Source organism: Orbicella faveolata, unplaced genomic scaffold (assembly GCF_042242905.1).
Source record: "Orbicella faveolata isolate gen_17 unplaced genomic scaffold, um_ofav_v1 contig_24, whole genome shotgun sequence".
Taxonomy (NCBI): Eukaryota; Metazoa; Cnidaria; class Anthozoa; order Scleractinia; family Merulinidae; genus Orbicella; species Orbicella faveolata.
The window spans coordinates 8,317,271-8,342,500 of NW_028301552.1; the positions used below are offsets into that span (position 1 = coordinate 8,317,271).

The 25,230-nt window shown below is 38.3% G+C and overlaps 3 protein-coding genes and 1 pseudogene across 3 annotated transcripts in view; 2 read left to right on the forward strand and 2 right to left on the reverse strand.

Annotated features, from left to right (window-relative positions):
• Nucleotides 1-25,230, forward strand: part of LOC149110238 (uncharacterized) — a 154,326-nt gene that overhangs the window by 92,196 nt on the left and 36,900 nt on the right. The gene's annotated exons all lie outside the window — the stretch shown is intronic.
• On the reverse strand, nucleotides 3,175-19,344 carry LOC110055274 (uncharacterized). The gene is made up of 6 exons (XM_089292264.1): nucleotides 19,308-19,344; nucleotides 6,769-7,022; nucleotides 5,845-5,959; nucleotides 5,667-5,703; nucleotides 5,124-5,250; nucleotides 3,175-4,517 (listed from the first exon to the last, which is right to left on the reverse strand). The coding sequence occupies exons 1-6, from the start codon at nucleotides 19,342-19,344 to the stop codon at nucleotides 4,008-4,010; spliced, it is 1,080 nt and encodes a 359-aa protein (XP_089148390.1). The 3' UTR covers nucleotides 3,175-4,007.
• Nucleotides 20,978-23,597, reverse strand: LOC149110247 (putative skeletal organic matrix protein 5). The gene is made up of 2 exons (XM_089292946.1): nucleotides 23,441-23,597; nucleotides 20,978-21,680 (listed from the first exon to the last, which is right to left on the reverse strand). Exons 1-2 carry the CDS (start codon nucleotides 23,501-23,503, stop codon nucleotides 21,165-21,167), a joined length of 579 nt encoding a protein of 192 aa, XP_089149072.1. The 5' UTR covers nucleotides 23,504-23,597; the 3' UTR covers nucleotides 20,978-21,164.
• Nucleotides 23,626-25,230, forward strand: part of LOC149110248 (uncharacterized) — a 1,724-nt pseudogene continuing 119 nt past the window's right edge.

Below are 25,230 nucleotides of genomic sequence, written 5' to 3' on the forward strand. Positions count from 1 at the left end.
CATCATATTCAAAGCGTCAGTTTTTCGCCAAAGAAAATCCCAACTTATAAACATCATGCGTATAGATATCTCAAGGTTATAACTCAACCAGGCTGGTTTTGATTGATAAGTAACGCCTAAAAAACTGATTGCAGGTCATGATAATGGATGGTGGAGCGAGCTTGTTCCTGTGCCGGTGCCAAACGTTTTCCCATACTGCCTGACCTAGGGCAATCATTATGATATCTCTAATATCAACTTGGGCTTAGATTTTTGGAAAGTTGCAAGAATATGCTAAAGAATGATCCGAACCATTTGAGTACACTAAATAAATTATCTCAGAGTGCAGAGCGGCATCTATGGCAATCCTCTGACCACTCGGTTCTACAAACGATCGATTGCATCATGTCGCGTCAGCATTGTAGTGTGGCTTTGTGAGTTATGAACCTTTTTGGGCCTTTGCTCATGCCCAAGGACAGTGCTACCAGAATACGTGTTACTGGTCATCCAGTAAAATCAAAAAGCAGTACTGGAAATCGCTCTGAAGTTATTGGACATGAATGTGCGTGCCCACAATCAAGAAACACGACAACAGGAGACCCGTACGACAGCGACATCGCCGACGAAACAACTTAGCGCAATGCGCCAACTACAGCTGTTGAAAGCCAACAAATCACAGGGGTGCTCGTACTTTATATTCGACGCTTAACCGGTCCACTTACTCGTCGCCTAATGAAGACAAGTGGTACCATGGTAACAGACTGCGCTCAGCAGTTTCGACGACTGAGGTCCGCAAAAACGCGCTAACGTATAAGTTTACAACCAGTAAAGCCGCAAAATAGAAATAAAAAATGTTAGAAATGGGTGTAGGAATTTTCTAGAGCGATATATAAGCTAGTGTAAAATATAGAGATATACTTGCTAATCGAATAAATACCGCAAATTACTCTAATTAGTTTACAGAGAAAGCTTAAGTCAATAATTATATAACACGGAAGGTTTTCTTGTTGACTGGGAATGAGTCAGAATCAGGTAATTTTTAAATCGCTTGTGATTAACACAAATTGAATATAATTTAGGCATTGATATTCTTAAAACATGTCTGCATTATGATTTACATTTTTAAAAACTTTCAGATTTTAACCAGGCTTGTTAAGGAATAATATCAGGAAAAATCAAATGTTTTCATATTTTGCGGTAAACAGCCTTTCTTAGAGAGTGCGACAAAATTTTAAATAATAATAGTAATAATAATAATAATAATATTTATAACGTGCAAATTTCATAAAATGTGTTAAACGAAGCAACTTGATGTGAATATAGCTTATTTAGCTTTGCGGTTTTCAGTTCAGTGACATATATATATAAAACTGGGAACATGCAAGGCCATCATCGATCATATAACTAGATGAATAACATTCACAAATAACCCGGTGAATGTTTACTTTCTTGATAACAGGTCAGGGTTCATTTGAAACTTGACTGGTCAGAATTATAAACAACTGGGAACAATAAAACAGTCAAAATTAGTTTTTGAACTAAATTCTAACGAAAAGATTGTTCCAATTTTCTATCAAGCACTTGATATAGTGTCAGTTTCCCTAAAATAGAAATCTCTCTGTGTGTGAGGAAAATGAGAAGAAATAGAATCGAAGGCTTACCCGTTAAACAGAATACTCCAGGTATTGAAGAAGATAACACCTGCAAAGGCGCTACAGAAATGAAACTAGATAACATGGCCAACTAGAATATTACAAACGTGTCTTCGATAACATGTCAATTGCATTAAGAACCTCTGCTCCTAACTCACAAAGTTGAAAGCCAGTTTCACTTCGCTCCTTTATGGTCTCGATTTAATTGAAAACTTAATTACACGTAAATTATTCATAGACACTAAGTAGTAATCTGTAACCTTGCTTTATTAGGCTTAACTGCTGTTAAGGAAAACGTTCCAGAATAAAAACAAGCATTAATTGTGATGAATGTTATATTGAATTAACGTATCAATTACACCTTGGCAATAGTTATAAGATACTACCCAATGAGTTTAAACCACTAACTTTCAGAGTATTTTTCTGCTTACAATAATATTTTGTTCACAGTGGTCATGTTTAGCGTTTTAAATTAAGGAAAATTCTCAAAAGAGAATTCTTCCTTTATTTGGTCAAAAAGTGCTTAAAAGGACTTATTTTTAAGAAGTACTCCGTCAGTACCACTATTTGCCTTTAGCGTTAAAAAAAATCATAACCAAAAATAGGAGCGGTTGTTATGCTTTTATGGGTTGGTGTCACCTTTAAGCTTAAGGAATCCGAAGGGTTTTTTACACGCTTAATGAGATCAGGCTTCACAGATTAGTCCATTAACAAACATTGTCATTAGACTGAAGTCCTTCTTTTCTCTGCTCAGGCTCAGCGAGCAATAAGTAGAACTGAAGGCGAGTGCAATTTGAAAGAATTTTCAAATATCACCTGGCCTAGAATTGCACTCACATTCATACGGTTACTCCTTTATTATATGACGCAGAAAGTTACGAAAGCACGCATTAATTTTCACTGCAGCACGAATTAAAGATAAACGATAAATTGGCTTGCTCTAAGCCAATCACAATAAAGTAGCTTGCTAAGCCATACATCAACAGGCTTTATAAATATAGGTTGCCATACGGTCAACGCTGTGCATGCAATATCTTATGAAATAATAAGAATAATATAAGTAGGAACTCTAGACGTGCTCGAGAAACTTGGTCGCCATGTTGGGGAGTAGGGATGGCGCAGCGGTGAGAGCGCCCGCCTCCCAACAATGTGGCGCAGTTCCCCGGTGATCTATGTCTGTTGAGTTTGTTGTTTGGTTACGCCCTTGTAATAAGGTTTGTGCAAAACTGATTCAATTGATGCCCTTCAGTATCTTATTCATGATATGGATGTAGCTGTAAGTACAGTGCGTACGAACAATTAAAGGCCGTCTCAAATATTGACGTACACAACCAAGTACATCACTGAAGCGAGTGTGAATGAACAGTCTAAATTCGTGTTCTGCTATTTTTTAAGCGTTACCTATCTTTGACTAATTAAGTTTGAAACGCACCTGGCCTCGTTTGGAATTTACATCGGAAAGGAGTATTTTTACAGTTGGTAGAAGTGTAGGTTCGTTTATTTTGTTTTGTTTGTCTTGTTTGTCTGTTTTGTTTGGTTCTTTGTTCGTTTGTTTGTTTACTAATTATTATCGTAGAAGCTTATCAATTGAGCCTAGACACAACACTGGTGATGGAAATGTTTTTCATCATCATTCGATAAATAGCATATAACCCTCTATCTTGTGGCAGTTTAGGATTTTAGTGGAAACTGGTTAATATGGACATTAAAGGAAACAACATTAAGACACACAATTAAGTGTCAGTATTTTCTTGGTGTCCGTATTAAGGGAGTTATCGGCATAAAAGTCACGGACACATGTTTTATCGATATAACGACTAAAGCTCAGAGAAAATGCACAGTCAGTCGAATGTCAAGCAATGGCCAAACATATAGGCAATATAGTGACGATCTTATTAAATATTCATTACATGTTATGTAGCGAATCAGTTATGTCTTTTGGCAAATTAAATTGCATGCATTTGCATAATTTTCCAAACTGGGTTTATTAACTGATCACTGAAAACTGGTCAAAATTCTAACTGTCAGCGGAGTAATGACCTAAAACTTTACTGAAAGGTGAGAAATTTAATTGATAGCTAAGAAATCGCCAACAATTTAACTGAAATAACACTGGTAATCAATAAAATTACTTCATTGAGACTGGCTAACAACAAACCAGTTTATCGTTGACTTTTAGCTGTACTGCTGCAAATTAGTGCGCTTGCGTTGCCAATTTAATTTTCTCAGTCTATGATGAATGATTAGTGATATTAAAGTTCGATAATTACATTAATTGATAAATAATTTTTTTTATTATTGTTTTTTTGTTTTTGTTATTGAGCGCTTCACCTATTATTCGCGTTATTTCAGCCGAGTTATCGTTCTCTATTTCTCTCATTGGACCAAGATGTATCCCATGGTTTTAATGAATCTCTCCCCATTATCTCCGCTGCGCTTCGCCACATTTCCACAAGTAATAGAGTCATCTGGAGGTCCTCCAGTACCAAACCCGATTCTGGAATCACACGAAGAGCAGGCATTTCTGTTGTTGCTAATGATACCTATTCTGGCTTTACGGCTGGTGCAAAAGGAATTGAATCCTTCTTTATTACACTTGTATTGCAATGAGGCCTGGGAACCAATTAGCGTCTTCCAGGTGTTACGACCCAGTGAGGTACCGCGGTATTGCCCGTCAGCGATCAGTGAGTACAGAGAGTTGGCCTGCTTGTTGATGATAACGAAGTTGGTCTGTTGGCCGATCTTCATACCAAGACAGATCTTGGAGAAGGATGTATTCCAGTAGGTCGGTAACTTGGTCTCTTGTGAGTCGAACCCAGTCTCTCCTCCTGGAAGGTTGTATTCATTTCTATCGTTCCAGTATGCTGAGTTGTAATGAAAAGTGCTCTAAGGAGAAATAAAAGAATAAATGGCTACTGAATTGCCAATTAAAAACGTCTGAGTTGTTAACAAAACACGGCTTGCTCAGTTGTACGTGCTTTTGCCGTAGCTAAATTATGAGAATAGTTATTTTTTCAGGCTAACTTTTTAGTTGCTTTGTCTTAGATAGCGTTTTAGTGACGGTTGGAATTGGGCCAATAGGAGTGCAGAATGTAACATGATTGCTATCATGCTGCAACGGCTAAAGATGCCAACAAAGCCGTGCGCGTGGTATACGTAAGATTACAGAAAAACCAAGAGGAAGAATTTAAAAATAAACATGAGAGGGATTACCTCAAGTATAGGTGCTATTTGGAGGACTAGTAATAGTAGTAGTACAGTGAAAACATTTGCCGATACATACATGTACGCCCAAACCCCTGCTGTAGGGTGGGTCAGGCAGAAATTAAAACAAAAGCCTGGGCTATGGGAATGATAAGTAAATTTCTATCTTGCTGAATGCGGCTGTTGCGAGTTTATCTGAAGTTTGGCAACAATTTTAATTGGTTGTTTCAACTAGTCAGTTTTTACAGTGTAAAACCTAACTTTGAAACATTGTGATTTTCTGAGTACCTTACTTCCATCAATCTTCATGACAGTCGTCCATACACCATCTCCACATCCAAAATCTCCCACGTGACACAGAACAGTAGTTGGAGTTGGACCAAGGTGTAGTGTAACCAGTTGGTTGACGAAGAGCCTGCTGAATATTATATCAGGGAGGTAAATAAAATCACAACGGCAACGGCAACGACAATGTCACTAAACAAGGCGGGCTTAATGATAATGGACACTGGTTGTGCACGTCAGTTTTAAATCTTGGTACTGACAAAAGATGACGTAACAATGACCAAATCCTGTGTAGCCTGGATAACGTGACATACTGAATGACTCTAGAGGTAAGTGATATCGTGAGATTCAAACTTTAAGTATAAATTTACTCTTTAATCGAGTTTTGTGGCGAATGGAAGGTAATTATCTAGACCCTGAATAAGTAAACTAAAATACAACTATTGGAATACAACTAAATTGTTGAATCCCCGAAAGCATCGCAGTGTCTAGGATGCAATGGCCTCGCACAATTTACAGTGTCTGTTGCGGATCAAGATGACCTACTTGTGTGCGTCATAAAGCTCCTTGCATGACTTCGCAGCTGAAAAAAGACACGAAAATGGATTCATGTTAAAAGCAGCGTATCGAAAAGACGTCTTTAAGCCTTTTGTCATACCAGAAATTTAATTGAAGTCATGAGACTATGATCTAGATCATAGTATCTTATTGAAAAAAAAGTTACCTGTTTCGCAATATATTCCGATGAAACTTTTCTCACAATCGCATTTGAATGTGTCATCTTTATGGTTCACCTCACAGATACCTCCGTTTTGACAAGGATTGGAAGAACAAGGGGTCTGAAACCACAAATAATCTAAATGACCAAAACTGTAGAACTCGAGCGAGTGTTGTTTTCTTTGCCCTACTTTGGACTTAAAGCTAGAGAAAACGATAAAGCACACACAAAGAAGCGAAATCTGGGTTAAGTTTACATCGCGTTATAATCATAAAGTCAGACGTGAGTAGATACAAAATTGAGTGCATGCGACTTCAAAGTGAAGAAAGAGACTGCGGGCTGCATAAGCTTGCAATGGTCGGCCCTTTTTTGCTCTAACCAAAGCTACCGTTCGAGGGGCCAGCTTCACTAACTCATCGCGGCGGTCAATGGCCAATTCCTTAATTCTATGAGAGGCGCCTGCCAGGAACGTGGTAGTTGTAATCATCTAAACAGAAAATATCCAGCTAAAGATGATAAATTTAATCACCACCACGATTTTCTGTGGGTACGTCTCTAATGGAAATTGGTCATTAGCCTTCATCAACTTCAACTTGCCAAACAGCCATGCTAAGTGTCGCTTCTCGTTGCCTAATTTCATGTGGTAATTGAGCGTATCAGACAAAAGTTTCAGACAGCAATAGTTAATGGGACACCCTTGGCTAAGGCTTTATGGCTAATGTGGCAATGATATAATTTAAAGCTACTATCACCGTAAGTGATAAATTAATTCTAGGAATCAGACCCAGAGAAAAAGGGTACAGCATTGAATTGCAACGGCAGATATCGTGTGCTTTCCAAGGTGGACTGGTACTAGGTCAATGTATGATTTTACCCATTAAATATGACAGAATATTTCCAACGTACACACACTTGTAGACCTTGTCTCACCTTGGAAAAGTGATGCGACGTCAAGTTTTCTTTAAACTCCGTGGGGATAAGGTATTTACCGGAGGACAGAATCTCACACCAAAGCTTTCCATCGGCTCCTTTGGAGACGGCCAGGTTCACAGAAACGCAGATAGGAGTTTGGAGGCATTCAAAGGTGCAATCAAAGATATCGTCAACTGTAATTGTCCCAACGTTAGGCACATTTAGATAATGAAACTCGTGTCTTGAGAAAACATCAGATAAATTTGTTTTCGCTGAGGAAAGAGGAAAAAGAATATTGTGAGGTTTGTTTAACAGCTGTTATAGTATGACAACTAAAAAAGTGCCGCTATAAGGCAATGACGAATTTTTACTCGCGCTACCGTAGGAAAGCCCGTGTCATAAAATGCAAGCCGTTCTTGGTCGCCAATAGGGGGATCATGGTCCCAGGAGTTCCATGCGTGCTGATGAAGGACCGAAATAGAATGCTTCTTTGTTCGTTTTGCAGTTGCCTATAACACGGCCAAAAACATCCAGCTATGAGTCAATGGCAAAATGTGTCCATCGTATACAAAGCGTCACTTTTACGCCAATGTAGTTTCCAACATAGAATCATCATGTGTGTAGATATCTCACTGTTATAACTCAACCAGGCTACAGCATGAGGTTCTCACTGAAAAGTAACGCCTAAGAAATTGCTTGCAGGTCATGGACGGCGGAGCGATCTTGTTCTAGTGCCAGTGCGAAACGTTTTCCCTTCTGGCATGACCTGGGTCAGTCATTGAGAAATTTCTAATATCACCTTGGGCTTAGTTTTCTGGAAAGTTGTAAGAATGTGCTGATGAATGATCCCACACCGTTTAAGTTGCTAAATGAATTATTTCAGAGTGCAGAGCCGCATGCATGGCCCATGACCGTCCAGTTCTACAGACGATCGATTGCGTTGTGTTGGCATCAGCGGTGACGTGTGGTGCTGTAAAATATGAAGCTTTTGGGGGCTTTCATCGAGCTCAAATGCAGTTGTCTCAGGGTGTATGTTACCGACTAAAATCAAAAGCGACAAGACAGTACTCAGAATCACTCTGGAGTTATCGAATTTGTGGATATAAGATTTCAGCCTGACAACTTTAACGGGCATAGAGTTCCAGAACCATCGATGCGTATGATCCGATCCAGAAACACAAGAACAGGGGAGCCGTACGACATCGAGTCGTCGAGTGAACAACAACTTAGCGAGACAGCTAGCGAAAAGCGCCAATTACAGCTGTTGGAATCCAACAAACAGCGGGGCATCGTACTGGTAGCGTGCATTCAAAATGTTGCGTTCTACATCACAAGTCACTAGATCGTAAGACCAACTGATTATACTCTATTATTACAATTTTTCTTCACTATGATGAACAACCACAATATTTTCTGATGAAAAAGTTAACTATGGAAACAGATCACGTCCGAGGTCCGAAGAAACGTTCTTACTTAGAAGTTTTCAACCAGCCGCAAAATAGAAAAAAAAAATTGTTAGAATCGAAATGGGTATAAAAATTTTCGAGAGCTATATATAGCTACTGTAAAATATAAAGATACAAATTAAAATAAATACTGAAAACTGCTTAAATTAGTTTATAGAGAAAGCTTAATTCAATAATTTTATAACATGGAAGGCTTTCTTGTTGACCGAGGATGCACCAGAATCAGGTAATTTAAAGTGACTTGGGATTAACATAAATTAAAAAGAATTTAGGCGTTGATGTTCTTATAACATGCCTGCATAATAATGTAAATTTCGTTTTTAATATTCACGAAAAACCTTCAGTTAAATCAAAGGTTTTTGTTTTGTTTTTTTCTTTTTTTTTTTTTTTTGGAAAAAAGCCATTCTTAGAAGTAGCACAAAATCACATAGAGTAAATTGATACGAAAAACTTTATTGAGCTCTCTACATTTAAGTTCAGAGACATTCATAACCAGGAACAAGCAATGTCATCTCATCCGCACTAGATGGACAACATTCACAAATAACGTGGTGCAAGTTTACTTTCTTAATAAGAGGACAGGGTTCAATTGAAACTTGACTAGTCAGTAGTGCAAACAAATGGAAACATAATTAATCAGTCAAAATTATTTTTTGAACCAAATTTAACGAAAGAATTGCTTCAAATCTCTATCAAGCACTTCAAGTATTAGTTTCCCTGAAATTGAACCATCTCCGTGTGTGATAAATATATAAAAAAAAAAAAAAGAAATAAAATCGAAGACTTACCTTGTAAACAGAATACTGGTATTAAAAAAGATAACAGCTGCAAGAGCGCTACACAAATAAAACTGGACAACATGTCAATTGCATGAAGTCCAAACTAACAAAGTTCAAAACCATTTTCACTTTGCTCCTTTAAGGGTTTTATTCAATTGAAAACCAAATTAACGTAAATTATTCATGACCACTTAGTAGTGACCTTACTTCATTAGGGCTTACTGGGGTTAAGGAAAACTTTCCAGAATTAAAACAAGCGATAGAATTGTGAGGATCGTAATATTGAAGCTTTAGGAATCCGAAGGGTTTTCAGAGGCTTAAAGGGATTACGCTTCATAGATTGGTCTATTAACAAACATTGTCGTGAGGATTAAGTCCTTCTTTTCGCTCTTCAGTCTCGACACGCAATAAGTACAGTTTACCAATGAAGGCGAGTACAATTTGAAACAGTTTTCAAAGATCACGAGTAGTGTAGATCAGTCCTCAATTGCACTCGCATTCATAACACAAATCTTTTATTATATGACGCAGAACATTGCAAACGTGCGCATTAATTTTAAATACAAAGTAGTTTACTCAGCCATACAATAACAGGCTTTACAAATATAGTTTGCTATACGGCCAATGCTGTGCATGTAATGTCTTATAGAAACTTATCATTTGGACCTGGAAACAACACTGGTGATGGAAGTGCTTCACATCATGATTGGATAAATAGTATAATATATAGATCTAGGCCAGCCTAAAAGCGTAGCTCCTAAACGGGTTGTTCAGAGCCCGATTAAGCTAACCCAGGAAAAGGTAGAATTTTGATTTCATGTGACTTTGCTGAGAGGTTTTCTGTAGATAGTTTGGCCTTCTGTTTTGAGTTTTAATAATCACCATATATACACAAAACAAAGCAGCAAAAAATATTTGTTCAGAAGAAAAAGCTATAATACGGTTAACTTTCAATCCTGGGTTAGCGTTAACCGGCTTCCGACATTATTATTATTTCTAATGCTTTTACTGTCTTACAAACGTCACTTACAATACATCAAAAACAAAAACGTATTTACAATACTTGGCATTACCTTACTTACTTAGAATACGAAATAACTACTTATTATGACTTACACATTACGTTACTTAAGGAGTTACAATATAATGCAATCACTTAATTATAGAAAAAAACAACAACAAACAACAAACAATCAACAACAACAACAACAACAACAACAACAGCAAAACTCGCAACAAATTACTAAGGGAAACGCCTTAAATGGTGAGAGGGAATTTCCACTTCTGTTGAAATTCCCTTTCACCATTCAGCGTGGCATCAATATATTTTTCTATCTCGATTTTATACTGCATTAATGAGATGAAGTCGCTGAAAACGAACACAGTATTATTTAGCGCGTTGATATAAAGAAAGTATTTGCCTAGCATTATGAGTTGGTTGAGAGACAAACGGTGAGTACAGGAACGAGTAATTCCAAATAATACCTCTGTCTCGGAGAGGAGTAAACTCGCGTTACTTGCGGTAGAATACCAACTTTGGAACTTATACCAAAAGGAAGACGCTTGCGGGCAGCTAATAAACAAATGACATATGTTTTGGCTATCAGAGGGGCAGAAGGGGCAGGGTGAGGAGGCAACCTTGTTCATTTTGTACTCTCACTGCACCAAGATGTACCCCATCACTTTTGTGTGGTAACCTCCACCTTCGTTTCCACACGTGTTGCTGTCATCATGTCTCCCTCCGGTACCAAACCCAATTCTAGAATCGCAAGTATGGCAGTCATTCTCGTTGTTACTAATAATACCAATTCGGGCTTTACCCAGCGTGGCTGAACCACTCACTGCGTTGAACCCTTCCCTATTACAGTTGGATTGCAAAAAGGCCTGTGAACCAATCAGCGTCATCCACGTGTTTCGACCCAGTGAGGTGGTGCTTTATTGCCCGTTAGCGATCAGTGAGTGAAGAGAGTTGGCCTCCTTGTTGATGAGAATGAAATTAATTTGTTGCCCGATCTTCATGCCAAGACAAATCTTTGTAAAGGGTGTCTTCCAGTAGGTCGGTAACATCATCTCTTGTGAATCAAATCCAGTCTCCCCTCCTGGAAGGTTGTATTCCAGTATCCCGAATTAAAATGGAAGGTTCTCTGAGAAGAAGAAACAACACGGAAGAGCGGTTTATAAAGGTTTTTCTAAAGAGTCTAAATTAATATTTTCGATTAATCCTATTTTCTGGTATTCATCGCTGCCGCTTACAATTCGATTGAAAACTTTGTTTTCGTGGATGAGCTGTTGCTTTTAAAGAAGCTGTCTGCTTTTGTACAGCTGGGGCCTCTTTTCGGGTATAAGTATGACCCTTAAAACCCTCATTTTATATGGGACCACTAAAATCTTATGTATCTAATTACAACAATAATTGAAGAGAGTCGAATATATTTAGTCGCAAAATGTTTATATATTATGTCTATTATCCATTGGTGATACTCAAGTCGTGCTCTTCGCTCTGTGGCAGAATTTTAGGAAAAAATCATATCAAAAGGCTATGTAAAATAACTATAAATGTCAAACCTTGTTGCCGTCCATCTTCATGACTGGTGTCCATGCACCATCGCCACATCCAAAGTTTCCCATTTGACAGAGTATGGATGCTGGTGTTGGGACCAAGTGGAACGTAATCAGCCGACTTATGTTGGAACTGCGGGGCATATGCATTAAAAATCAACTCGAGTATTGCCAAAATCAGCAGTACGCTCTAACTTAAAACAACAACAACAACAACAACAACAACAACAAAAACGCAGTAGTGCTGCGAAATGTTTTCATTAATTCAAGAACTACAATCGTGGACAACAATTATTGGGACGCTGATGTAATGCAAGGAAATATTTGTGTTTTATAACTACTGAAGTTTGAAAAAGCACAGCAATTCTTTTAAAAACGCGCCGCTTCTCCCCTTCTCCGCTCAATACAATGTTAAAACTTGGAACAAATTGCAGGTACTAATCTTCAGCATTGTAAGTGGAATGGGGAGAGAAGCTAGGCAGGTGAAGTTGTACTCGCACTACTGTTTGTCTAGCGTGCATGCAAAAGCGCAAAAAGGTTCTTCCAAGACATTCGTCCATGATTGAAGTACAAATTACTCCCGCAAAACGTGGCAAAGTTACATCTTTAATCATGCAAACCATGCCTAGGTTAACACATGTCCATGTAACTGTACATGTCAGAAATGCTTGTCCAGAGTTTTCCTCTCGACTTGAACTTATGGTATTTCTTAAAACTTAAAAGAGGATGACGAGTAAGTGACCTAGACCTGCTCCTTAAGATAATCCACCTCAAATTATTCTTACATCATTCCCAGCTTCGCAGATCCGAGGAAGGTCTAGAAATGGCCAATCTGTGAGTGCCAGCCTAAGCCCAATTAAACGAATTTTTAGCCTCCACAACTGACCTGGGAACTCTCTTCTCTAAAAATACCTTGACAGAGATTACCGTAGGAATTAATGAGGCCTATCTAGTAATTTTACCCTTTTACCCTATGTCTGTGCAGTAATACTTTAATAGCTATCTAATCTAATCAATGAAGAATACCGATATATTAGTGCACTATTTTAAGGTCCACCAGGCCTTATATAATGAGATGAGATTTAAACCTTGTCATGGATTGACTTACTTGTACTCATTATAGAGCTGCTTGCATGACGTCGCAGCTGGGGAAGGAGAGATAAAAAACAAACAAACAAACAAACAAACAAACAACAACAACAACAATAAAAAAACAATCGTTCGGTAATTCACGAATGATTCACGAAGTCTGATATTAAGCCTTGTGGTCCATCAGGCTGGTGCTTGTTTTTGATTCCCATAGCATGAAGTTACTAAAATTTCTACAGTTTACCTGGCCTGAATCCACTATTCCCAGCATTAAATTCATTGGTACCCAGAGGGGAATGGAATAGAGAAAGGCACTGTGAAGGTTATTAGATGTCTCGCCCAAGAACACAGTGGTTCCGGCTAGTGCTAGAACCCAGTCCGCTCGATCCAGTGTCCAGCGCACTAACCGTTAGGAGCTACTTGACAGTGCTCCACAAATTCGCCAATGAGAGGCCCGTTTTTGTACCGTTGCCGCCTAAGGCTTGTTCACATGGGATGTCACTTGAAGTTTAAATTAACGATTAAGTTTTGGGCCGTTTGGCGGTTGACGATTAACCTCATTGGGTCCCTTTGTAAGCGCATGTACACCAAATTAATATACATGTAGTACCAGCAGTTGCAATAAACGAATCAATACAACTAAGCCTATTGATGAAATGGCCTCGCTCCATTTACATCTTCAACTTATTCCCTATTCACACCAACTAAACTTGGTAAACTAAATCAGGTATGATTTTTCCAATATGTCGATTACGCCTGCAGTCATTTTAAGAAGACAAATTTTAAACCACCTTGGTAAAGGTTTTTTTTTTTTTTTTTTTTTTTTTTTTTTTTTATTCAAACAGGTTTTTACCTTGTTAAGGTGTTGGTTTGTACGGAATAAGCAACTAATTTTGAACCTTGTTCAGTTAAACCCACTATTAAACATGTGTAATATGTTGGTTTGAGCCGGGTATTATTAGAACTAGAATAAATTTACTAGTACAAAGTACCTGTCTCGCAATATTCTCCAATGAAACCCTCTAAACAATGGCATCTAAAGGTGTCATCTTTGTAGTCTGGAAGGCATGTACCTTCATTTTGGCAAGGCGAGGACGAGCATGGAGACTGGAATTAGCAAAACGCAGTGATAAGAGCCTTTTAGAGAGCTGGACTCTCTTTTTCTTGTGTTTGTGAAAGGCCTTACATTACGTCAAATAAGAATTGAAAACCACCACCTTGCACGTGAAGAAGCGATTTAGATATTACCAGTCTTTTTGTGTTCAACGAATATGATATAATATTTATTTAATCCTAAAACAATGGGTTTAGTAATAGTAATTGGATCGAGTGGAACCAGGAGCCATAATCGGGGACGGAGACCGTAAGTCTTGGGATCCGCGCGCACCTATGATATGGGACAATTTTTCTATTTTTAGAACAAATTGCGCCATCCTGACGTCATATATCCGCGCGGATCCACGCACATGTCGGGGGTTCTCGTGTGGATGTTGTCACGTTGCATGATCAAATGGTGAGAGTTGAGAGATTCTCTTGCGTATCTTTCACAGCGATGGCAGGGAATAAGACAGGGACTAAGAACCAGGGCGCTTATATGTAGTTTTATGCTCTGAGCCAACGGAAAAGGTGGGTTTTTCAGGGTCGAAAACAAGACTTCAATCTCGCGCTGGGAATGAATAATAAGATCTGCTCGCGCTAGTTGTAAGCTTACGCATATGTTTTTGTGTTTGTTCTGACTTAAGAATATAGCAAGAAAACTCTCTACTCTGGTATCGAGTTAATTTGTGAGTTTCTCGGACAATGGTTAATCATAACCAAAACCTGTTTTGATGGTTTCTTATTGTTTCTGCTTGTTTGGTGAGTTTGCAAAAGTTTTTGAAAGGAAAGTCTGACGCGTACAATTAGCTCATTTGCATAGTGCGGCTCGTGCACTTTCAAGTCCGAGTCGTTGTTTTCAATTGTCAGCAAATCTTGACAAAGATTTCTTTCGTTATCTTTTCTGCTGAGATGCTGCAACAAATTTCACGAACGCAAAAAAGGCTACTAACATCATGTGTGTTGCTTCAACATAAGCATAGTGAAGTTTTACACTGCGAAAATGGAAATAGACAAGGAGTTTGATAACTCGATCAACAAAATCGAAATGGTTATTCGAAGTTGATTAAAGAAAGCGTCATCGTAACTTTGCTGATTATTTCTGCTTTATTCGCATATTTTCAGCTTAGCTTTTAATATGTTCTCAAACATTTATCAAGCTTAAACATATTTAAAAACTATAGAGTTATTGTTTGAGTCCGATGTACGCTTTCACACGAAAGTGCGGCGGAAGTACAATTTGTCATGTTTACTGACTGTACAAAACACGCATCGGCGGGCGCTCTCATTCATCGACAACAGAGAATTTACTGGATTTTTACACGAATAAAACTGAGCGGTATCTACGGACGTAAAGTTATTGGGCCTTAATGAAACATCAAGCGTTGCTTACAATTCAGGCGAAACTCAAACTAGCAATTATTTTGTTTTACTTTTCGGTCGCGATAGACTGGCAAATTCCTCGGAAGCGTGTGGCAAGAGGAGCTAGGAAACTATGAGGTCCTGAAGCTCTGCTATATCTAAATATATCCAGCTAGTTTTTTGTTGTGTAATGGAAAAGCTGTTAATCTTTAACATATGTGAAATTTAAAGTGGAGTAATGTACAGCTCATGTAAAAGAAGCATCCGTCAGAACACAACTTGGTCAGCGATATATATCTAAGCTTAAAGCGGAACATACCCAAATTCGACACTGTCTTACTTCACTCAAACTGGAGCAGCTTACGACGAAAATACTTAAGCAAAATTCCAACAGACGTAAACGCGTTGAGTTGTGGGCCAAAAACATAAAAAATATCGGGAATTTCGGACGCCATTTCCCCCGCGCGACATCCGCAAAAATCCTCGCAGCATTTACGCGCGTGTGCCGCAGGCGATGGCGCAATTTGTTCTAAAAATAGAATTATTGTCCCATATCATGGGGACAACCCCAATACTAGAAATGGCGCGCGCTTACGGTCTCCGTCCCCGATTATGGCTCCTGGTGGAACACAATTCAGGGAGTAATCGCGCGAGTAATTTCAAAATCGGACGAGCGCGAAGAGCGAGGCCGATTTGAAATCACGAGCACGATTACTCTCGGAATTGTACGACACGAGGTCCAGTTATTAATTAATCGTATCTATAACAAATTTAGGAATTAAAAAATGTCTTTTGAGAACTTCTTTAGAGTGAAAACGTCTGTTACGCTATTCATAACTTATGAAAAATGTAGGAAACAGTGCGAAGGAAGCCATTAAAGCGAGCATAATAGACGTGCGAAACACGTGGGTGTCTAATTACAGGTAACCAATTAGAAAAGTTCAAATTGGACACCCACTTGATCGCGCGCCGATTACGTGACAAATAGGCGCGCGGAGAGCCAATCACGATCAAGAATTTTGTTATAGATACGATTAAACAACAAGTCAATAGATTAAATATACGGCAGAAACATAACAACCACCAGAGAATTAAACGGGTGAATTTTTTTTTCTAGTGAAATTTTTGTTGCTTATTACCTTCTAGCCTTATCACAATTTTCGTCTTGTGTTTAACGATTACTGTATTTGGTGAGTTATCAATCAAGTCTTCATGCGACTTAATTTTTACTCTGTTCAGTCTTTTGACTACTGTGGGTCACGCCTTGAAAAGATCTGTTCCGGCCTGACTTGATGAGATTATAACGGAATAAAACACAACTCACCTTGATGGAAAAGTGATGCGAACTTTCGTTGTCTTTGAACTCCGTGGAGTTTCTTTATTTATCATTTGATAATAACTCGCACAATAGCTTTCCAACAGCTTCTTGGTTGACTGCTAAGTTCAAAGATAAGCATTGTGGAATTTTGAGACATTCGAATGTGCAATCAAAGATGCCGTACACTGCAAATGTTCCAATTCTAGACACATTCAGATAGTGGAACTCGTGTTTTAGAACACACGGGTGAACTTGATAAGAGCTGTATAAAATAAATGAAGAAGATGCCGCTGTTACATTTCTGTCCGTGGTCATTACTTGCAAAACCTAAGAGATCACAACGCCCAAAACCCAAACTCCCATTCTTCGCACGGCGCATAAGTTATACAAGTAGTATTGCTATTGCATATTAAGACTATTACTCGCTATTCGCTGCGCTCTACTGAAGGTGTTTTATTAAAGCATCCTTCGGGGAGAATGAAAAAGTCATTTGGTGAAAACTTATCTTTTTAAATTAGCTTTTAATATTTCTTAGATATGTATATATAATAAATGATGTAGTGTTTTATTATTATTATTATTATTTTTAAATTTTATTGTAGATTTTTAATACTTGTATAGTTTTAGGTTATTTATTGTTGTAATGCGCTTTTGATCACCTGGTATGTTAAAAAGCGCACTATAAATCAATAAATTATTATTATAATTATTATTATCTGTAACGGTTTAGTCTGCGTTCGAACCTAGTGGCCCATCAGACCGGTGCTTATATCCGGTTTCCGCAGCATAAAGACGAGGAATATCTCTACTCTTCCGTAGATAGGACACTTGAATAAAGTTATTATCATTATTGTAATTATTATTATCATTATTATTATTATTATTATTATTATTATTATTATTATTATCGTCCTCACGTAATGTTTGCTTAGAGTCCTTAGGGCCGAGACCAGACCATGGTCCTGGGGCACTAGGGGATAGCCAGTTTTTAGCTTGATAGCACCCTCCTCAAAATGTGTGCTGTACCTAGCAAGGTTATCTTTTGTAGTTCACTGATGCTTATTTGGCCGGGAATTCTTCCAAGATAAGTTTCTAGTCCCTTTTTGATAGCTCCAAGTGCTCCAATGATAACTGGCATCGTAATTATTATTATTATTATTTTTTTTTTTTTTTTTTTTTTTTTTTTTTATTAGTATTAGTATTAGTATTAGTATTTGTATTACTACGCCAATCCATCGTAGGGTTATCCTAGGAAACGTTTCGCTGGGTACCCATTTATACACTTCAATGGAGAGAAAAAAAGTGTAAAGTAAAATGTCCTGTACAAATTACCATAACCCTTGCCAGTGCTTGAACCTGAACAGCTCGATCCAAAGTCCTGCCCATCAGGCATGCGCCGTGCCTCTTACAATAGTAACAGTCTCTACATGCAGTTTCCTGTAGTCTGCGAACAGGTTCCCAGCGAGCCCGAACGAGAAGCCTATAACGTTCTATTGATGCTACCGTTCCATGATACCAGGATCTGGTATCACGATATGAGTGGTTAAATTGCTGACGGTTGACCGCTCTACACGACTCCTACGGTTTGTGACATTTTAGCTATGACGTTCTCTTTTAACTTTCGTTCTCTAAGCCTTTCGTTACTTCACACGTGATTCTGAAGGGAACTTTATGCTGTGTTATGAAGAGGAATTTTAAGTAGAGTGCGGCCGTTTGGTTGTGCTATAGCAATTTTTTTCAAAGGTCAAAGGTCTGGTTTCCGGACTTAATTTCTTCTGTTATGTGCATTTCGCTTCGCAGAGTCTATGAGAGTTCTAAGCTCTTGAGGGACCAAGTTTGATATATTCCGGGACATGTTGCTCAAAATACAGCTTCTTGACCTCGGCTTGACTGATTTGCTACAGGTTAATCACCAAGGATGGTTAGGCACATCAAAAAACAAAGTCTGCCGTCTCCGAATTCTTCAGTTTCGCGCTCGTCCGCTCGCTTTGCTCGCTGAATTTTTTCCGTCCTCGCCGGGAGCCTATTCGCAAGCTAGAAGTTTCCCTACCGGTAACCAAATAGTTTATTAAGCGAAGGAGTGTATAATAAATTAAACTTTTCGGGTATTATAAAAAAGCTGCGTCATATCATCACTAATATGCTTTCGCTTCCACTCTCAGACCTCAGCTTGAGAATGATAACAGTGTCTCAATCGACGAAATTACTTGAGTTCCGAGATTTGCCTGATCTAATTGCATTTAATTTATCCTGGAGAGGATATGTACGATTAAAGAATAAAAACCTTAATCACCACAAGCTGCAGAAAATCTGAAGCTATTTTGTAAACAATTCGGCAGAGCATCTTTTTAATTCAACTTGGCCAGTTTTTCACCTATTTGAATAGACCTGTCACATAAAAAAATTGCATTGTAGTTTACCCTTGAATTGAACATTTTCGTGCTTTATGGGTAATCTGTTAATCATAAATAATTTATCGCCACTGAAACTGTAGAAGACGAAACACTGGCTTCATTACTACTAAATGTTTTGTTTCCTAGCTTCTTTCAATTGGCTAAATAAAGTTCAAAACAAGACTTACTTTTACATGTCAACCATATTCGCAACAACGTTTGCGTGGAAAAAAAAAAAAAGGAAGGACTTAAAAAGAGCTCTAATCCTCTTGCGTGAAGCAGCAGGACTCCTCAAAAATTTAGTCGGTACTGAATATTACCGAAAATTTGTGAAATTAAAAGCAATTATGTGTATTGCTTTCCGAGAAGTGCTAACAGCAGATATCATTGAATTTCCTTGTACGCCTAGATCGGGAATTTGAAGCAAATATACTGCGACTCGAATTATTTATGTGAAAACAAATTAAAACACTTCTTTATAGAATCAGAAACTTACCTTGCGCAGAGGCTTTATCTCGCATTGTAGAAGTCATAATGTACACAAGCAGCGGGCAAATAAAAGAAGATAACATGTTCACGACTTGTGCCTCGGTTCAGGGCCTCAGGACCTTAATTAGTTGGGCTGTACGCAGATTCCAAAGAGAGGTCCCGACGCCTTATCACTTGTTTAGTTTTGCGAACAAAGTGAGTTGAACTCAATTTAACTCTGCTTCCATATTTTTGAGATTCGTACTAAAGCCTCCTTGAATCTCAATCTAAACTGGTCGAGTTTCGTCTCATTCGCAATTCGCAAATATTAAAACATGCGTTGAACTGATGCTTTTTGGCCAATGATTTAATCAGCGAGCTGCTGATACTTAACAGGTCGCCAAGTGGAAACCAATTACAAGTGAATTATTTATAGTCATCACACAACATAATATTTTTGCCAAGATGATTATTTGAACAGTCAAAATTAATAGTTAATAAAGGAAATACAAAAGAAATGAATGTTCAATGAGTGTCGTTAAACTTGATAAAGACAGGGCTAAATTTTGGACCCGATTTTCTCCAGAAAAACAATGATAAACCCAAGGATTATTCTACAAATGAGTAGATCTACCACAAACGTGTTTGAAGCTGTGCAAAATATCCACAGCTGTGTTTTATCGGGTTTAAAACACTCGGGCTTCGTGTTTTAAATCCGATAAAACGCTTCTACTTGTGTTTTAAACATTACTTGAGGCATATTGATATTATTTGAGAAAAAGCACAACTTTTTCAAGAACCTCATTTATTGGGCAACTCAGTATCCCTGAAGATGATACAGGACAAAAGGGATGCTCATAAAGCTGAACTTTTTTAATCAGTCAAAAAGCTAGTTAGTTCGAGGACAAAAGACCTCGCCATCCCAGAAGGGTATCTGCAATATTTATTACCCCATTTTGTTTCATAAATATTTAACTAAGGTCAACTGTCAAGAAGTAGTGCAATTAAAACGCGGGAATAGGCAAGAATTATTTCTGTTCGGCCAATCTTTTTTTACACCGTTATTAAATAGACGAGATCAGCATATCCGTTTTGCTAGCGCTTATATCAGAAGTACTTCCGGACCCACACACGAATTTCCTCGCTTTCTGCTATTCAATTTATGGTTGAAAAGTCTGATTTCAAGTGATTCGCAACGACTGACAGTAATTGTTTTGGTAGTAGAACTTCAAAATTTGCACAAAGTTTCACCCGGAGAAACAATTTTCGAGAACTCAACTGGTGAACCAAATGCAACTAGTAAGAAGTTCGAAATAAATCTGTTCTTTTAATACATCTTTGTTTAGTATCTGAGTTACTCACTTGATAATAACTCAAAAAATTAACTATTGTAGCAAGCGTTGCAATGGTTTTATTAACTAGATACACCACCCTGGAAAACACTTCTCAGGTACCGGTGTTGTTAAAAGCCAAGGACCAGAAATTATGATAATAATAATACTAATAAAACACAATTTGCAAACTACAAAGAAAACTCTCCAGAATTTACCGAGGCCAACGATCGCAGCTTTCGGCTCCTTGGTGCTGTGCTGGAACGAAAAGGGCTCGCCAAAGTTTAAATGCAGGTCACCGCTTGATAGCAAAATTATCTAGGCCTCGTTTTGTGTTAGCCACCTCAGCTGTAGGATTCGACGGATATCAAAAGCCTTCATAACTCTCGCTAACATGTACAAACTCATCCAATAATTGTTAAATATCTACTGAGGAGAGAAACGTCTTTAATCAACTTTTACTTTTTATTAAAGACTATCAAATGAATGTCAAAGCAGCGATACTACTTGTTTCTCAAACAACGTTGCTGTCTGAAACTGCACTGCTTTCTTTGTCACTGCACTAAAATGTATCCCACGGCTTTAATGCTTTTATCTCCATTATCTGGCCAGAAGGCAGCTGCATTTCCACAAGTGTTGAAGTCATCAGGATACCCTCCTGTACCAAACCCGATTCTGGAATCAGGGCTAGAGCAATCATTTTCTTGGTTACGAAAGATGCCGATTCTTGATTTAGCACGGTAACTGTCAGTTATAACATTGAAGCCTTCTTTGTTACAGTTGAACTGCAGCGAGGCCTGTGAACCAACCAGCGTCTTCCACGTGTTACGACATAGTGAGGTGCCGCGGTATTGCCCGTCAGCGATCAGTGAGTACAGAGAGCTGGCCCGCTTGTTGATGACAATGAAGTTGATCTGGTGGCCGATCTTCATACCAAGGCAAATCTTGGAGAAAGATGTGTTCCAGTAGGTCGGTAGCTTGGTCTCCTGTGAATCAAACCCAGTCTTCCCTCCATTAATGTTGTATTCCTTTTTATCGCTCCAGTATCCCGAGTTATAATGAAAGGTGTCCTGAGAAAAAGTACCAAAGAAAATATTACTTACTAGTTATCTCCATCCAGAACTGTGAAATTTGTTTCCCTTGACCCTCAATGTCTCCCTCAGCTTTGTCTCGCAGAAACAAAAACCGACTGTCTCACTCGACGTCAGTCCATAAGTGCTTCTTTAAGGGCCCATTAACCGATCTTTTCGAGCCGTTGCTAGGGAAAATTTATTCTCATATAAACTCGTCATTTTTAGTCACTTCAGAGTTATTTCATGTGTTTTAACTTTTTCATGATCAGCAACACCAGTGATGACGTCATCAGGCCACGCCCATGGTCATGTGACTAATACTGAAAAAACGCAAAGGCTCCCAGGCAAATTACTTTAACGGAATTTTTTTCATTGATTTAATATTTTAATTTAAATCCTCATTACGCTATGCATCATTTTGTTTCATTTCTAAAAGGTCAGATTTTGAGAGAATTTCAAAATATTAAAAAGTTCGTAATTTTCTGAAAAAAGCATGATTTTGAAAAAGGAATGCATAGCTATGTTTCCAACGTTGGTTTTAATCGAAATCCGTCAAAAAAGGCTGGAGTTAAGGAAAAACCGCGTTTCCTTTAGCATTTAAAGAAACCGGAAGTGCGCCCGATATATATTGGAAGTTACCCTATAAGCGCGTGCGCAATTTACACTTCCAGCTCACTTCGGTAAGATCAAACAAAGCCACACAGGGTTAGTTTTTCTCTTTCTATTGCTCTTGTTTTTCTGTCTTTCTCTTTTTTGTCTTTGCTTGTACATTTTTTACTTTGGATTTTGTGAAACACAAAGAAAAACATCTAAAATGTGAGCGAATTTGGAAGTTATTGAGTTATTTTTATTTTCTGCGCTCAGGCTGACGTAAGTAACCGGAAGTGAAATTTCACCTCCTTAGCAACGCGCGCGAGCGCGCGCATAAATCGGTTAATAGGCCCTTAAGGAAGAAAAGCCGTCCAAGCCCGTCTATTTAGTTCTTTTCTCTTCCCGCCGAACGCCTAACCAATACCGCACATAGCATAATTTTCATTAAGCGCAGTTCACTTTTTCTGACAAAATAGTAAAGCATGAATGAGAGAAGAAATTATCCTTCGGTTAAAATAGTTAATTTGACCGTCTCGCAAGGTTTTAAACTCTCAAACGAATCGAAAAAAAGTAAAAATCTTTTTTCTCCTCGCTCTCTACAGAGTCTGTAGACCTATGAAACGAAATTGTAAAATTTCTGCGCCTTTTTTTCTTGGGTTCATGGCCCTTTTTATAGTTAAAAGGATTGATTTAGATCGAGAATTCATTCAGTAAAATATTTACTAACTCACAAAGTGCCTAGAAGCTAAGCTGGTAGAACACTGCGCTGGTATGGCAGAGGTCATGGGTTCGAATCCCGGTCAAGATTGACTTATTTTTTCTTTTCTTTTTTTTTTTTTTTTTTCTTTGTTTCAGGCTTTAATTTCACAACTGCTTAAGTTGTGTCTATAAATGCGATGATCGATCCTGTCTTCATATCTTTCTCCGCAGTCCGAATATATGATCTTCAAATATTCATTTGTATAAAACAATTATAGTTGTGTTATAAAGAGAAAAACGAGATCAAGAGAATGGGATTTTGTTCTAGTTCCAGAAACCTGAGTTCAAGTTTTCGAGATTATACTGTTCCAGCGCGCGTTTCATTCTATATGACGGTTTGCATTTTAAAACTATCAAAGCTATCAACTATCATCAGACGTTTCAAAATAAGCAAAAGCCCTTACTACCTTGTTGCCGTCAATCTTCATGACTAGTGTCCATCCTCCACCTCCACATCCAAAATCTCCCATGTGACATAAAACGGGAGTTAGTTTTGAGTTCAAACGGAGAAAAACCAGCTGACTCGCGTTCGATCTGACGAAGACAGATTCCAAAACAAAAAAATCGTTGGTTTAGCCCCAAAAACTTCGAATTTCTTACCGGATTGATATTATAATATAAAGAACGATTATGTGAAACTAACTTAGCTGACCACGTAGAGCAGTTTATATTAGAAGCCTCTCTGGCGTTCAGGGTTGCAAGTGAATGTACGTTTTTTATTGGAGAGGGGGAGGGGGTGGGTCGGGGTATTTTAGAATTTTTTTTTTTTGGAAAAAAGTCGTGGCCTTCCCACTTCCCAGAATGGATTAATGCATGACCCTTCACAAATACCTACACAAAAACATCTGACCCTCCCGCCACCTCCTCCAAGATAAAAATGACCGAAAGTGAAAATAACTAACCGGAAGTGCTACTCGCATAACCGTGTCTCCGCACAAAGCAGTTAATTTTATGCGGGTTTGTCGCTCATGGAATGAACTACCTCTTAACATCAGGGAGTCTAACACCTCTTCAGTCTTCCGCAAGAAATTGTTTGCTAATTTTTGCGATAAGTTCAGTGCTAATTTTTTGTCGTGATTATCTTATTTTTTTAATATGAGTTTAGAGTAATTTTTAACTAGGTATGCAATCATACAATGATACACTAAGGCGGCTTATGTTAAGGAATCTTGTATTCTGTTTTAAGCTGCCCTCAAATTCATTGGATTGACTTGTTCAATGTAATGTAATTTGGAATTTTTATTAAAGATTAAAGATTAAAGATTAAATTGCGTGGTGCGTGATTGCACGGTGAAAACTTGAAAATGGACAAGGATATGCGAGGAATAGAAAGAGGGAAATGCGCTTGTGGTGAATGCGAGGATTTCATGAGGTCAGATGGAGCAACTTGCTCAGATTAAGCGATTAAATTGTTTAAGGAAAGTGAACTAGTCAGTGGGGACAGTGAGGTGTCTTAGAAAGTTTTCAGATAAATACATTGTCCCCGAAAAACTTGTGGCAGAGTATGTTGAGAACCTTGCCCAGATAAAAATGCCCAAGGAAAAGAAGAAAGAGGAGACTGAAGGGGAGCGAATAGAACGGCTGAACCGGGAGTACAATGACATTGACTGGATTGGACTGTACAACTCCCATAAGCTGTCGTCTTTGTGGGTGGACGAGCTATCCTTGTACTTTTCCCCATCACAAGATCACCTACAAAGGGAAGAAAACTGAAAAGGTCGCAATGATTAAAGCGCACATAGGCAGCTTCCTGTACGATTCAATGGAGTGTCAACAACCTCGGCAGCCCCCGCTAAGAAATGTGCCGCAACAAGTGACCTCATCATTTTCCGAGGTTGAAACTGACTCGCAAAGTGATGTAGTAGATCGAGTTGTCGGTTCAAGCCCGAGTAGTATTACCGCCCTCAAAATATGGACGAAAGCGGGCACGGGTCGAGAGAGACAACTATGTTAGCTGTTAACATTTCGACATTTGTAAATAATTTAGATTAATCTTGACTGGTAGCTTTGCTTGTATATACAAAGTTTAGGTTTCTATACACTTCGCGTGTTTGTTAACAAATAGGAGTCAACTAAGCAACATGAAGTAATTTTTTCCTCGCCAAAAAAAAGTGACACTCCCCCGGTTGAGAATAAAACAGGTTTGACCCTCCCCAATTTGTAAAAAAAATTACTAATGACCCTCCCCTCCGAAGCC